Source organism: Megalobrama amblycephala, linkage group LG16, assembly GCF_018812025.1.
Source record: "Megalobrama amblycephala isolate DHTTF-2021 linkage group LG16, ASM1881202v1, whole genome shotgun sequence".
In the NCBI taxonomy this organism is placed as follows: domain Eukaryota; kingdom Metazoa; phylum Chordata; class Actinopteri; order Cypriniformes; family Xenocyprididae; genus Megalobrama; species Megalobrama amblycephala.
The window spans coordinates 41,031,124-41,045,975 of record NC_063059.1 but is presented as its reverse complement, the minus strand read 5'-3'; the positions used below and the strand labels follow the sequence as shown (position 1 = coordinate 41,045,975).

Here is a 14,852-nt window from a genome sequence, read left to right as displayed (position 1 = left end):
GAACCACACCAGTCCTGAAAAGTGAAGCCAAAGCGTCTTGATCGCCCCCAGGTGGCTGGATGCAGTATAGGTCATAAACTCCGCCCTCTCGGGATTCACGACAAACTAAACAGTCAAATTACACGTCAATTTTAGGCAGTTTTTATCACGATGATGTTAGTTAAAGTGTTCATTCTTTAAATAAGTTTTTTTTTAGTTAGTTAGTTATTTGATGCTATAAAAACGCAGGTTTTGACGTCATGATTGACAGCTTCTCTGAGCAAAGTAGTCACTGAAGCACCAACGGACTTTTTTTCTGGATCTTCGTGAGGAGATTGGAGCTAATTTCTACATTTCCAGAACTGTTTCACACCGACATAATGTGTTGTTCTGCAGTATTAACCGGTTCTGCTGGAGTGTGGGCGGGACCTTCCACGTGACGTCACCGTCGACCGTTATAACTGCGGTCACGCCCACTGAGTGGCAAAAGACTGAGCGACAGCATTGGTTTTCAGCGTGAATGCCGCGAAAAACACACAAAACACATCCAAAACGGGAAAGAGCTTTGTGATTGACTGTACAAATAGCTTTGACACAAAATCTGAGGTATATATTTAAAGACTGCTGAAAACTACAGAAAAAAGAAGCAAATGGATCACTGCAATTCACAGAGAAACATGGATTTGCAGTTATTTTGTGTCAAAATGTTGGATTTTGAGGTAAACGTATATTGTTATGTATTGTGTTGACAACTCATCAATTAAATATCATCTTACATTCTGCATAATTGGGTGTTTTTAAATAAACACTGACAAAACCTATACAAGTTTTAGGGCTGGACAATGTGACGATATATATAACATTGATATAAGTGATTACTCGGCTTTAAACCTACCTATATTGTAGTTATATAAAATATTCACAGGCAGATTTGCTTTATGTGTTTCCCCGGCGTCGAAATCAGGCACAAATGTCAGGAAACACGATTCCTGGCTGCATGTCAATATCCATGGATTAGGTTTATTTGGTATGTCATAAGGAACACTTTCGAGTCCAATCTTTAGTGTAATCGTTTGTTTTACTCGCGTTTTCGCAGTTTCCTCTATTAAATCCAGCCATGCAGCAGGTTCTTTTGCCACTCAGTCCAGCTGAGGGAGCGCGTTCCGGCGGGAAAGTGGACTGATTCGAGATGTCAACGCCATATTGGCACAATGGAGCAGAGTGAAGGTGCGTCGTCCATCTTGTTTTACAGCTGGGATAAGCCAAAGGTTGTAGGTTCAAACTCTGCTTCATCCATCTCTGGCCTAGATTTACTGCCTTAAACATGCTCAGGTTTATGACGAAGCCGAATATACTGGTTTGCTTGTAATATCTAGTTAACTTGCTACTAAGCGCTTTAAAGAAAACTTAGTTCTTCCTTTGAAGTGTCTTTCTATCAACCACACGTTTGTTTTCCACACTCTTAAAAATAAAAGGGTGTTTTGGCAGCGATGCGACAGAAGAACCATTTTGAGTTTCCAAATAATTTTGCTCTTCTCTTTATTATCAGTTCTCATGGAAATTAAAAACCATAATACACCCGTAATATACCCCCCCCCCCACACACACACTAATATAAAAAATGATTCAATAAACCAATTGTAAATGTAAAAAGAACCATTTCTTAGGCTGTTTTGTGGATGTTATATATGTACTTTTTAATATCTTATTTAATTAGCTTTTATTTACTTATTTTGATATTTGTGCTACAAATAAAGCTATTATAGCCTAATCATTTAATTTTGACTCTATTTTCCATTCTCAACTAGCCTTAATTAAAGGGATAGTTCACCCAAAAATGAAAATAATGTCATTCATTACTCACCCTCATGTCGTTCTACACTCATAAGACCTTCGTTCACCTTCAGAACATAAATTAAGGTATTGTTGATGAAATCCGATGGTTCAGTGAGGCCTCTATTGAGAGCAAAGCCATTCAAACTCTCAAGATCCATTAATGTACTAAAAACATATTTAAATCAGTTCATGTGAGTTCAGTGGTTCAATATTAATATTATAAAGCAACGAGAATATTTTCTGTGCGCCAAAAAAAAACGACTTTATTCAACAATATATATATGGGCCGATTTCAAAACACTGCTTCATGAAGCTTCTGAGCTTTATGAATCTTTTGTTTCGAAATAATGATTCGGATCTCCTATCAAACGGCTAAACTGCTGACATCACGTGACTTTGGTGCTCCGATTCACTGATCGATTCGTAAAGCTCAGAAGCAGATATTGTTGAAAACTGCATATTGTTGAATAAAGTTGTTATTTTGTTTTTTTGGCGCACAAAAAGTATTCTCGTCGCTTTATAATATTAAGATAGAACCACTGAACTCACATGAATTGTTTCAAATATGTTTTTAGTAGCTTTATTGACCTTGAGAGTTTGAATGGCTTTGCTCTCAATAGAGGCCTCACTGAGCCATCGGATTTCATCAACAATATCTTAATTTATGTTCCGAAGATCTTACGGGTGTAGAACGACACGAGGGTGAGTAATAAATGACAATATTTTCATTTTTGGGTGAATTAACCCTTTAAAAACATACACTCGAAATAGAAAAAATAAAACACTCGACAATTATTCAATAAACTGATTGACAATGTAAAAACAACTGTTTTTTACGAACTTATTATTTTTGTAGGCTGTTTTTATCAACCCATTATGTACTTTTTATCTATTAAGTATTTTAGGCCTATTAGGTTTATTTGCGTATTTTTTGCTATATTTATTTTTCAAAGATTATTGGAGAATGTTTTACAAGAAAATACTATTCCAGTCTATCTGTTTCACAATTTCATGTTTAATTCACCGTGTTTCTTTGTTTACTTCTTAAATTTACTTGCAAATTCGAGGTGAAAATTGTTTCTACACCATTTTTTTTTTAAATTTTGATTTTTAAAAGTGACTATTCATTATCCTTTCTCAAGGAAATTAAACACACACTAGCCTACACCCATAATAGTAAGAAAAAACAAACACAAATGTCAAAAATGATTGAATAAATCTCAAAAATATTCTAAATTAATTGATATTAACATATCAAAGTACTAACTTATCTGATACCATCACTGTACCATGGTAAGAGGATCACATCAGGCTCCGTTTATGAGGCGTCACATGACACCTGCGGTGACGTCACGCCCGTGTGTCTGATAGCGGCGGAGCTTGCGGCAGCTCCCGTTAACGGCGCGCGGAACGAGCCCGGGTCAGACGCACGCTCCAGCATCAACAAACACCACCACACCCGTGATTCCGCGGTCGCCTCAGCACCGGACCGCGCGTGAAGCGACTGACAGCTGCTTTCACGTGAGAGTCGCGCCTGTGCGCAACAGCGCGAAGCCAAGCGGACGGACGCAGTCTTCCTCAACAGCATCTTCATCCTCCGTGACAGACAGCAGCGCAACGGGAGATGGAGAGCAAAGACAAGAGCGCCGGTGAGCTTCTGACGTAATTTCACGGACAGGGCTGGTGTGTGTGTGTACATGACTGTAAGTGTGTGTGTGTGTGTGTAGACTGCGGTACTCAGGTCTGCTGTCCTGACGGGGTCTGGGTGGGGTATGTGTGTGTGTGTTCATGTATCAGATGTCAAGCATGTGTGTGAAGCATCTGCAGATGTTTTAAGTGCCATTGTGTTCAAACATCCTGATGCAGCAGAAATGCCTCCTGGATGGGGTTCGGACAGGGAAGGGTGGTCTTCCTCCTCCTCCACGCATCACATTCATCACAGTCCTGGGCGTGTGTGTGTGTGTGTGGCAGCGAGCTGTCGATGCATCGGGTTCCTTTACATGATAAGACACCTGTCTGCATCATACGATGTCTTTTTGCAAGCGTTTTGGGTGTGTGTAACAGTAGCCGTGATTGTTTTTGTCCCGTAAACATCAGGCTATTGATCTGCACGGATGATATAAGTGTGTGCTGATGATGTTCTTGCATCGCAGTCATCAACATTCAGGACGTGTAGCTTTCACTTTACTGCACCCGAATGTTCAGAAGTGTACTCTTAAAGAATGCTCTAGAACACTTGGTGTCGATGGTTCCATAAAGAACCTTCATGGAATCTTTTTTAAGCTCCTCAGTTTTTTAGAGGTGAATACGCTCAGATCAATGAGGCCTATGATCAATCAGAGATACAAAACCTGTGCAAGTTGATTTTTGTAGGCCAACACAAAAGTAGGATTTTCAGCACAGCACGAGGGTCAACTCTCAGTGTAGTTACTGCACCTGTGTGTGTGATGTTGCTGTGATTTATGGCCCAGTATTCAGGACTAATAAATGCATTTGGGTCATCAGAGTCCGTCTAAATGCGATATACAGTATGTAGTTGTTCGTGTGTGTGCAGTAAATACAGCGGCCCCAAAACCTATATACTCTCTTAAAAACAAAGGTGCTTTATTGGCATTTGAAGATTCCATTAAGAACCTTGAACATCCATGGAACTGTTCCATTCCACAAAAGGTTCTTTATAGTGGAAAAAGGTTCTGGTAACAATGTTACATGTAGTTACTGTAGTAATAATAACTATAAATTATGCGTAATTACATGCAACTAAAGCAAACCCTAATAATCCTAACCCCAACCATATAATAAGTATGTTTAATTATACCTAAATATATAATTACACTGTAACACGGACACCTTAAAATAAGAGATTTTCATTGAAAGGTTATTTCTGGAACCCAAAATGATTCTTTATATGGCATTGCTGTGTTTTTTTTTTTTTTTTTTTTTTTGAAAGTGTAAGTCACACTAAAAAATGTCTGAATGTCTTTAATATCAAGCATGCAAACAAATTCTGCAGGATCTTTTCTCAGAGCTAATTATTTTCAATGACTTTGCAAATCAGTTAATTGGTGTGGCGGTGATTTTAGTGGTTAGTTGTGGCCAAAAGATGCTTTCATGCTCATTTCATGAGTTGCTGCATTCTATACACATTATTTTTAAGGTAACACTTTACAATAAGGCTTCAATAGTTAACATTAAATAAGAAATAACAATACCTCTACAGTTAAATCCAACATTTACTAATACACCATTAAAATCAAATGTTTTATTTGTTAACATTAGTTAATTCACTGTGAACTAACACAAAAAACAATGAGCAGTTGTATTTTTATTAACTAACATAAATTGTTCACTGAAAGGTTCATTGAGGATCCCAGAATTGCACCGCTTTTGAAACCTGTATTTTTAAGGGTGTATTTTCTGTGAATGTGTCAGACTTCCGATTAGCCACTATAGGTTAATAACAAACAATAAAACAGTTTGCACTACAAACCAGTGTGTTTATGATTATGATAATAAACTAATAATATATGATAACAAATATTAGCGTGCAACCAACAAGCTAAAATAAGTGGAAGGGGGGTGATATAGTGCACATAAGTTTAAACCATCTTCTGTTACCATCAGTTTATTTACTCTTTAAAGATCAGTTCCAGTGTCATGAGAAATCGAGCCCCCCCTGAGGAATCGGGTCTCCTTTAGGACCCAGGCGGTAATGTCTGATCAAAATTTGTTATCTTGACTAATAATAACCTATTTCACTGTTTGTTACATTAAAGGCAGGGTAGGTAAAAAATGTATAAAAAACTTTTTTTTCAAAATTTGTTTAAACTTTATTTATATATCAATACATATTTAAAATGTAAGTACTCTGAAAAAGAAAGTATAAAAATCGAGTGTCTGTAGACCTCTCACGACTGTTTTAAAGACAGCTCATTATTTCCATTCACTCCACCCCCTCCCTTCTGGGCTCCTTCCAAAGCCACGCCCCCAAAACGCATGAACGTGCGACTCCGACCACTGAGCTGGAAGACGCATTATTTACCTGAGACGAGCGGAGAGGAAGGAGCACAGTGCATGTAGTGACATCATGTCAGAATCACATGTAATAAAAATAACTTTATAATTATGAAGATAAACATAATTTAATTTGCTAACGAGTTAGTTATCTATAAGGCAAAGCTAAAAACCGGTTGCATGATACACGTTTTTCCATTACCATCATTTACACTGTGATGAAGATGAATTTCGTGTAAGATTCATAACATATACGTTGTTCTACAGATAAACAGAGTAACATACACTCAAATATCAACTCACAACTGCATTGCAGACACAAAATAATAACACACACATACAACAAAGTGTGTACGACACACACAGATACAAGATAAAGACATCAGTAAACATAGGTAGAGAATATAAAAACAAAACAAAGGCGAAAAAAAACGTGCAGGTAAACTTACAGGTGAACATGGTAAAAGAGTTAGACAGAGGGTAAATATAGTTCTAAGAAAAGTTCCTAGATGCGGAGTAACGTTAGGCCTACTATCTGTTAAACATGTATTTAGTTATCTAAAGCAAAATTATGCACAATTCAACACTATAGCTATCATCTTGAGCTAGGCCTATAGATTATTTATCGTCTCTACTACGGCTCGCTAAGTAATGTTATGTTAGCTATATTACGCAGCTACGTGTGCTAATGACACATGCTTCATGAACAAATAAACAAAAAAATATGTATGATCAAAATACAAAAAGAAAGATTTACCTGTCCAGCAGAAATAAAGCCATCAAGGAGTCACTTTTCAGCCCCTTGAGTTCCCTCAGTTCTCGCCATCGCGGGAAAGCCACGCCGATATTAACTCGCGTTTTATTTCTTTGTTTATCCAAAGACTTTTTGTTCATTGCCTTTTCTTGTACTGTTACTGTCTTCCTTTTTTTGCCTGGTTTGCCTTCACTAACTGCATAGGCCGGTACTGTGAATTTTGCTTGCTGTTTCTCTGCCATTGTTTTGGTATTCCTAGGATCCATGCCTCTTGAATTCCCCAAATCAAACGTGCGCGCGCAAGTGGGCAGGTCATGTGTGGCAAAAGGGTGGTTGCCATGGTTGCGAGAGAGTGACAGCCGCCTAAGCCAATCCTATGTTTCCTCCCGGATGGAAATAATGAGCTGTGTTTAATACAGATTAAACGGTCTAGAGTCACTCGATTTTTATACTCTTTTTATCAGAGTTCTTACATTTTAATTATGCATGTATATATATAGAAAGTTTAAACAAATTTGGAACAAAATGTCTTACCTACCCTGCCTTTAAGTGCACAAACAACATGCTTGAAATATAAAATGATCACCTATGTGTTGCATAATAAAACAAACGGGAAACAGATATTGGAAGCAAAAAACATACGTAACATTACAATGCTCATGATAGGTAGATCCACTTCACCAGCTAATTACTCTTCGACAGCGATGCCATAGAAACATATAGAGCTACCGCGAAAGCAGAAGTTCAAACACAAAATTCTAAAGATGTTTGCGCACTTGTTTCTCTGGTGCATAATGTCTATGTACACTTCACATCGTGCCTAACATCGCCCTTCAGCCGTGACTTATTCATGATACAGCACTAGCCTCGAGTGCCTTATTGCTTTTATAAAACGGTTACCACACAATACAAATATTAAAGCCAAAAAATATGTATCAATGCAACTTTCATGAACTAAACTGTCACTAAAAGCCTTCCTTCCGCCGGAAAAAACTAGTCCCTGACCGTGAACAGCAACAGAAGTTACATTATTACGCCATTAGATGGCAGCAAAGACTGTCTTTATGAGTGTGTCGGTCAGTAGCGAAGACTTTTACATTGAAAAGACTGAATTGTTGTGAACAAGGAACAAGACGCAATGCTATGACTAGTGCTGTCAGTCACGGGAAAACCCCTTAACTGTTAAAAGGACAAGATATCGCAGCGGACATTTAAACAGATTTTTTATTATGAACACAAGACTGACCTGAAGGAAAATGCTAAATCTGAATGCAACTCACTCACTTGATCTCTTTCTCACAATACTCTTCTACGTAATACAGTACTTTTTAATGAACAATATCAATTGAGAACATACAGTTTACGTTGCAAAGAGTGGTTGCTAAGGGTGTTGTGTAGTGATACCGAAATCAAGGACAGGAACTAACCGTTTTATAAATAATATATAGAATATGGGTAGCATGGATAGTTGCGTCCCAAATAAGGCACTGTACATTATGCACGTATAAACTATGTCGTGTTTGAATTTTATAAGGTTATTTTGCTATTCAACATCATGTTCAACATTGGAGTCTGATAGCTCCTCCCCCTCTGCTACACTCGAGTGCACGAAGTGTTCAACATTCCATATTTCATTTTTTCAGTTAATTAAGTGCATCATCCATGTATTTAAAGTGTACTTTTCTATTGGAAGTGTACATTCTATTTGGAATGTTCAGTGTGAACACATATTCACACTAATATACAAAACATCATAGAATACTGCACCAGTGGTACGCAGATTGGGATGCATCCAATGAAATTCGGACGTACTACATCCGCCATTTTGTTGTTACTGTCACGTGACCTACCATCATCAGTTGTGTCGCCTTGCCTTGCCTAAAGTGTCCATTGAATACGCACTAGTAGTAGGTCATCCGTGTACTTTTCGCCTAATGTTTTTTGAACTCTATGTATTCATACAACTCTGTTGGCGTACTTTACACAATTAGCAATTGTGTTGACCAAGCATATATTCATAACTCAAGTTCATCACATTTACTATGAACATGTTCCACTAACCTCCTGCCTTCATGCTCATCTATTGCTTTAGCATTTCAAACCAAACAATTATGTTGTTGTCAGATGTTTTGCTTGGAAAATGTGATTGTTTATCATTACAGTAAATGGCATTTGATATTTTGTATAATGCAATATCTAATTCAGTGATATTCAAAGAAATGTAGGTGTCCAAATACCTTTACACTCACATAACAATCAGTGTCATCAGAAGGCATGTTTGGTGGCGTATCTGTTGGTGTGTGTAAACTGATAGTTAGTCGGGTGATGCTCGCAATTGATTTTGGCTCTGACTGTCAGACGACGGGGCAACAAAGTTAAACACCGTCTCACTCACACACATACTGTCTGTCTCTCAGTAAATCCACCTGGAGGAGTGTATCAGTGTCAGTATATTCTATCGCAGTCTGAATGGTTCTTCTGAGCGCCATGGTTTCAGTTAAGATCAGAGGGTGAATTTTATATTTAGGGAATCTGAGACTTAGACTTGATAAATAATGTCTGGTCCACATTGCAGTTTATTCCAGCCAAAAAAAACGCCCACTTTGACAGGAAGAGTTCGCAGTCTGCTGCAATGAGCATCAGCACATGAAATCTGTCGATCAATGCACTTAGTAGCAAGTAAACTGGCTCAAGCACTTTATATGTTAGTCAGATGGTATCTTTCTGTCGAAGTCGGTGGTTCTTAATCACAATATGCTCAGAAGTGGATCAGAGTTTATTGAGGGTTGAAAGAAAATCGTGGCTAAACTGAGGCTTTAGATGAGTGTGTACAGGATAACACAGGCTGTCTGTGTGCTGCTAATGATTCATCCTAGTACAGGTGAATGCTGGGAAATGGTGGGTCACCTGAGAGCACTTTGTTTTCCATCTCTTGGGGATTTTAAAGGTGCAGTGTGTCATTTCTGCACAACTAGCAATCCTGTTTTTTATATATATATTTATACACTACCGTTTTAAAGTTTGATTTGATCTAATGTTTATTTGATTAAAAAAAAATACAATAAAAATGGAAATTCTGTGATTTTCAATTATAAAGTATTTAAACAAAATGTGAATATATATAGTAAACTGTAATTTATTCCTGTGATCAAAGCATCATTACTCCAGTCTTCAGTGTCACATGATCCTTCAGAAATCATTCTAATATGATGATTTGCTGCTCATGAAACATTTCTGATTATTATCAATGTTGAAATAGAAATCTTTTGTGACTTTATAAATGTCTTTAGTCACTTTTGATCAGTTTTAATGCAGCCTTGATGAATGAAAGTATTAATTTCTTTCAAAACAAATCTTACTGACTCCAGACTTTTGAATGCTAGTGTATATTTTAGACTGTTTTGTAGAGATATTTGGGTGTTTGATATGGTGTGTTTGTTCTAACAGCAGGTGGCAGTGTACAGTGAGACAGACAGAGAGAGAGAGAGAGAGAGAGAGAGAGAGAGAGAGAGAACCTCCATCAGAATGATTTACTGCTGCAGATGCATCAGAGACACGCAGTACAAACATTATCTCGTAAAAATGAAACATGTTTCTAGAGCCTTGTCAAAGAGATCTATCAATCTATCTGCATATCTATCTATCTTTCATTCTATCTATCTATCTATCTATCTATCTATCTATCTATCTATCTATCTATCTATCTATCTATCTATCTATCTATCTGTCTGCATATCTATCTATCTTTCATTCTATCTATCTATCTGTATATCTATCTTTCATTCTATCTATCTATCTATCTATTAGAGCTGCATGATTTTGGATAAACTGAGGGCGTACTCACACTAGGTTCTCTGAACCGTGCCCGAGCGTGTTTGACCCCTAAAGCCCGGTTCGTTTGACAAGTATGATTGCTCCGTTCCGTGCCCTGGCACGGTTCGTTTAGCCGGCCCCAGTGTGAGCGCAAACCGTGCCAGAACACGGAACAGTTACTACTTTTGTGTGCGCTAATGTCATCGTTACGATGGCAAACATCTTTATTACTGCTTTGATAGTACACTTATCAGTTCATGTAATTTCATGTAATTCGAGTGTATTTGGGTTTATAACAGGTCTGATTCTCACCATATTGATGAACAGGAATTGTAGTTTGCGTGCAAAGCTGCAAATTCCTCCATTAACGTCAGCTGCCTTCGTAATAATCCTCTGAAACATGCTATTGAAAATCGCTGCGCGGCATAAATTATAAATAGCCTATTAGGCAGTATCTTAGCAAAAGTGCATTTTTTCATGTTTTCTTCCATTCAAAAATATTTTTTCCCCTCACAATTGTGAATTTATATTTCGCAATTCTGACTTTTTTCTTGCAGTTGTGAGTTTATATCTCGCAATTCTGACTTTATAACACGCAACTGTGAGTTATAAAGGCCAGTTCTGAGGAAAAAAGATATATAAACTCACAATTATGAGAAAAAAGTCTGAATTGCAAGTATCATGCAATTCTGAGAAAAAAAGTCAGTATTGTGAGATAAAAAGTTGCAATTACCTTTTTTTTAATTCAGTGGCGGAAACAAGCTTCCATGCAATTTTCAGATAATTCTGAACAGATGACTAAACAAAATAACATTTAATTTACTAGAGGTTCTGACAAAATGTAATTTGTTGCAGTCTATTTAAAAATATTTAATTCATTTGAATGAATTCTTAAAAAAAAATGGCTTGAGTGAATGATTCAATGACTCACTCATAAATACTTCACTTATTTCATTACTGGATGAATCAGCATTTTTGAAAGAATCCGTTGAGTGAATGATTCAATGACTCATTCATAAATACTTCACTTATTTCATTACTGGATAAATCAGCGTTTTTGAAAGAATCCGTTGAGTGAATGATTCAATGACTCACTCATAAATACTTCACTTATTTCATTACTGGATGAATCAGCGTTTTTGAAAGAATCCGTTGAGTGAATGATTCAATGACTCACTCATAAATACTTCACTTATTTCATTACTGGATGAATCAGCGTTTTTGAAAGAATCCGTTGAGTGAATGATTCAATGACTCACTCATAAATACTTCACTTATTTCATTACTGGATGATTCTGTGTTTTTGAACAAATCTCTTGAGTGAATGATTCAATGACTCACTCATAAATACTTCACTTATTTCATTACTGGATAAATCAGCGTTTTTGAAAGAATCCGTTGAGTGAATGATTCAATGACTCACTCATAAATACTTCACTTATTTCATTATTGGATGAATCAGCGTTTTTGAAAGAATCCGTTGAGTGAATGATTCAATGACTCACTCATAAATACTTCACTTATTTCATTACTGGATGAATCAGCATTTTTGAACAAATCTCTTGAGTGAATGATTCAATGACTCATTCATAAATACTTCACTTATTTCATTACTGGATGAATCAGCGTTTTTGAAAGAATCCGTTGAGTGAATGATTCAATGACTCACTCATAAATACTTCACTTATTTCATTACTGGATAAACCAGCGTTTTTGAAAGAATCCGTTGAGTGAATGATTCAATGATTCACTCATAAATACTTCACTTATTTCATTACTGGATGAATCAGCATTTTTGAAAGAATCCGTTGAGTGAATAATTCAATGATTCACTCATAAATACTTCACTTATTTCATTACTGGATGAATCAGCGTTTTTGAAAGAATCCGTTGAGTGAATGATTCAATGACTCACTCATAAATACTTCACTTATTTCATTACTGGATGAATCAGCGTTTTTGAAAGAATCCGTTGAGTGAATGATTCAATGACTCACTCATAAATACTTCACTTATTTCATTACTGGATGAATCAGCGTTTTTGAAAGAATCCGTTGAGTGAATGATTCAATGACTCACTCATAAATACTTCACTTATTTCATTACTGGATGAATCAGCGTTTTTGAAAGAATCCGTTGAGTGAATGATTCAATGACTCACTCATAAATACTTCACTTATTTCATTACTAGATGAATCAGCATTTTTGAACGAATCTCTTGAGTGAATGATTCAATGACTCACTCATAAATACTTCACTTATTTCATTACTGGATGAATCAGCGTTTTTGAAAGAATCCGTTGAGTGAATGATTCAATGATTCACTCATAAATACTTCACTTATTTCATTACTGGATGAATCAGCGTTTTTGAAAGAATCCGTTGAGTGAATGATTCAATGACTCACTCATAAATACTTCACTTATTTCATTACTGGATGAATCAGCATTTTTGAACGAATCTCTTGAGTGAATGATTCAATGACTCACTCATAAATACTTCACTTATTTCATTACTGGATGAATCAGCGTTTTTGAAAGAATCTCTTGAGTGAATGATTCAATGACTCACTCATAAATACTTCACTTATTTCATTACTGGATAAATCAGCGTTTTTGAAAGAATCCGTTGAGTAAATGATTCAATGACTCACTCATAAATACTTCACTTATTTCATTACTGGATAAATCAGCGTTTTTGAAAGAATCCGTTGAGTGAATGATTCAATGACTCACTCATAAATACTTCACTTATTTCATTACTGGATAAATCAGCGTTTTTGAACAAATCCCTTGAGTGAATGATTCAATGACTCACTCATAAATACTTCACTTATTTCATTACTGGATAAATCAGCGTTTTTGAAAGAATCCGTTGAGTAAATGATTCAATGACTCACTCATAAATACTTCACTTATTTCATTACTGGATAAATCAGCGTTTTTGAAAGAATCCGTTGAGTGAATGATTCAATGACTCACTCATAAATACTTCACTTATTTCATTACTGGATAAATCAGCGTTTTTGAAAGAATCCGTTGAGTGAATGATTCAATGACTCACTCATAAATACTTCACTTATTTCATTACTGGATAAATCAGCGTTTTTGAAAGAATCCGTTGAGTGAATGATTCAATGACTCACTCATAAATACTTCACTTATTTCATTACTGGATAAATCAGCGTTTTTGAACAAATCCCTTGAGTGAATGATTCAGTGACAAATACATTTTTTAAACCATTACTAATGATGTAATCGATACAAGTTACTTTTAAAAGGTGATTTGCTGTATTTTGATCGCTTCTGTAGACGTCAGAGTTTATATCTGAACTATAAACTTTTATCCCAGTACTTCTGTGATCTATCTATCTATCTACACAGAAAATGGAGTGATTCTCTGAGACTGTCGAATCCCTCTTCACATTTCCTCATGTTCTCCATTTTTCTGTGTGTGATTAATGGTCGGTAATGAAATCATTGATTTGTGTGTGTGTGTGTGTTGTGGCCTCATAACCTTGGTTAGATGGAAGTGTGTTTGATTTAAGCCAGTGTCATCTCTGATCTGTCCCTCTCTCTCTCACACACACACACACAAATAGATGTGGTGAAAAGCCTTAAATACCAGCTCTCACATGGTGACACGCCGTAAACAAGATCCGTTCAATCACACGACCTCGCCGTGTCACAGAGTTCACGAACACGGTGACATTTCTCATCAATAACACTAAACCAACAGCACCAATTTTCACACACGCGTAGAACATGATTGTACTTACACAAAAGGGAAGTTTTATTGTATCATGCGTGGGTGTGTGTACCTGTATTGTACTGATTGTGTGCAATGTCCAATCATTAGCCAAGAAAAAGTCACATGACTAAATGTTCCAATTGGCTGTATGTTTACATGCACTAATTTTCCTCTATTTGAATGAATCCAGTCTGATTTTAGTTTGTAGATTAGTCGTTTTAAACATTATTCAGGTGCTTGTAAAGGCAGATATGTGCAGCATTCTCTCTTTCAGTGAGGACAGGAAAAGCAGTCAACACTCAGATGTTGGTTTGGACAGGGTGTTGCTATAAAACAGTCCTGTAGTGTTGTGTTACAGCTGTGTGTCCCAGAACGATCCTGCTTAATGTGCTCTTCAGAGCAAGAAGCTGTAAGGAGAAAAGCCATCCGTTATCATGGCAGCATGCAGGTCTCGTACCTCTGAGAGTTTGCAGCCATTGAGATGAATGTGTGTGTGATTAAATGATCAAAATATGAGGGAAATATCTGATTTTTTTTTTTTTAATATAAGGGAAAAACCAAACACTAAACTTGGTTAAGGTATTTATCTGACAAAATTATTTGGCAAAATACAGCTAGGTTTTATTTTACAATGCAAAAAAAAAAAATGGACAGAAAAGCAGGAAATGCATAGATTGACTACAGCATAATCAGTTAATAATATTTG

At 36.4% G+C, this 14,852-nt stretch overlaps 1 protein-coding gene across 1 annotated transcript in view; it reads left to right on the top strand.

Annotated features, from left to right (window-relative positions):
* Window positions 1-3,177: 3,177 nt before the first annotated feature.
* The window catches only part of fgf12b (fibroblast growth factor 12b), a 66,532-nt gene continuing 54,857 nt past the window's right edge, over window positions 3,178-14,852 (top strand). Inside the window, exon 1 of the mRNA XM_048160408.1 lies at window positions 3,178-3,464. Coding sequence (XP_048016365.1) covers window positions 3,440-3,464 — 25 coding nt within the window. The 5' untranslated portion in view covers window positions 3,178-3,439. The remainder of the gene's footprint in view (window positions 3,465-14,852) is intronic.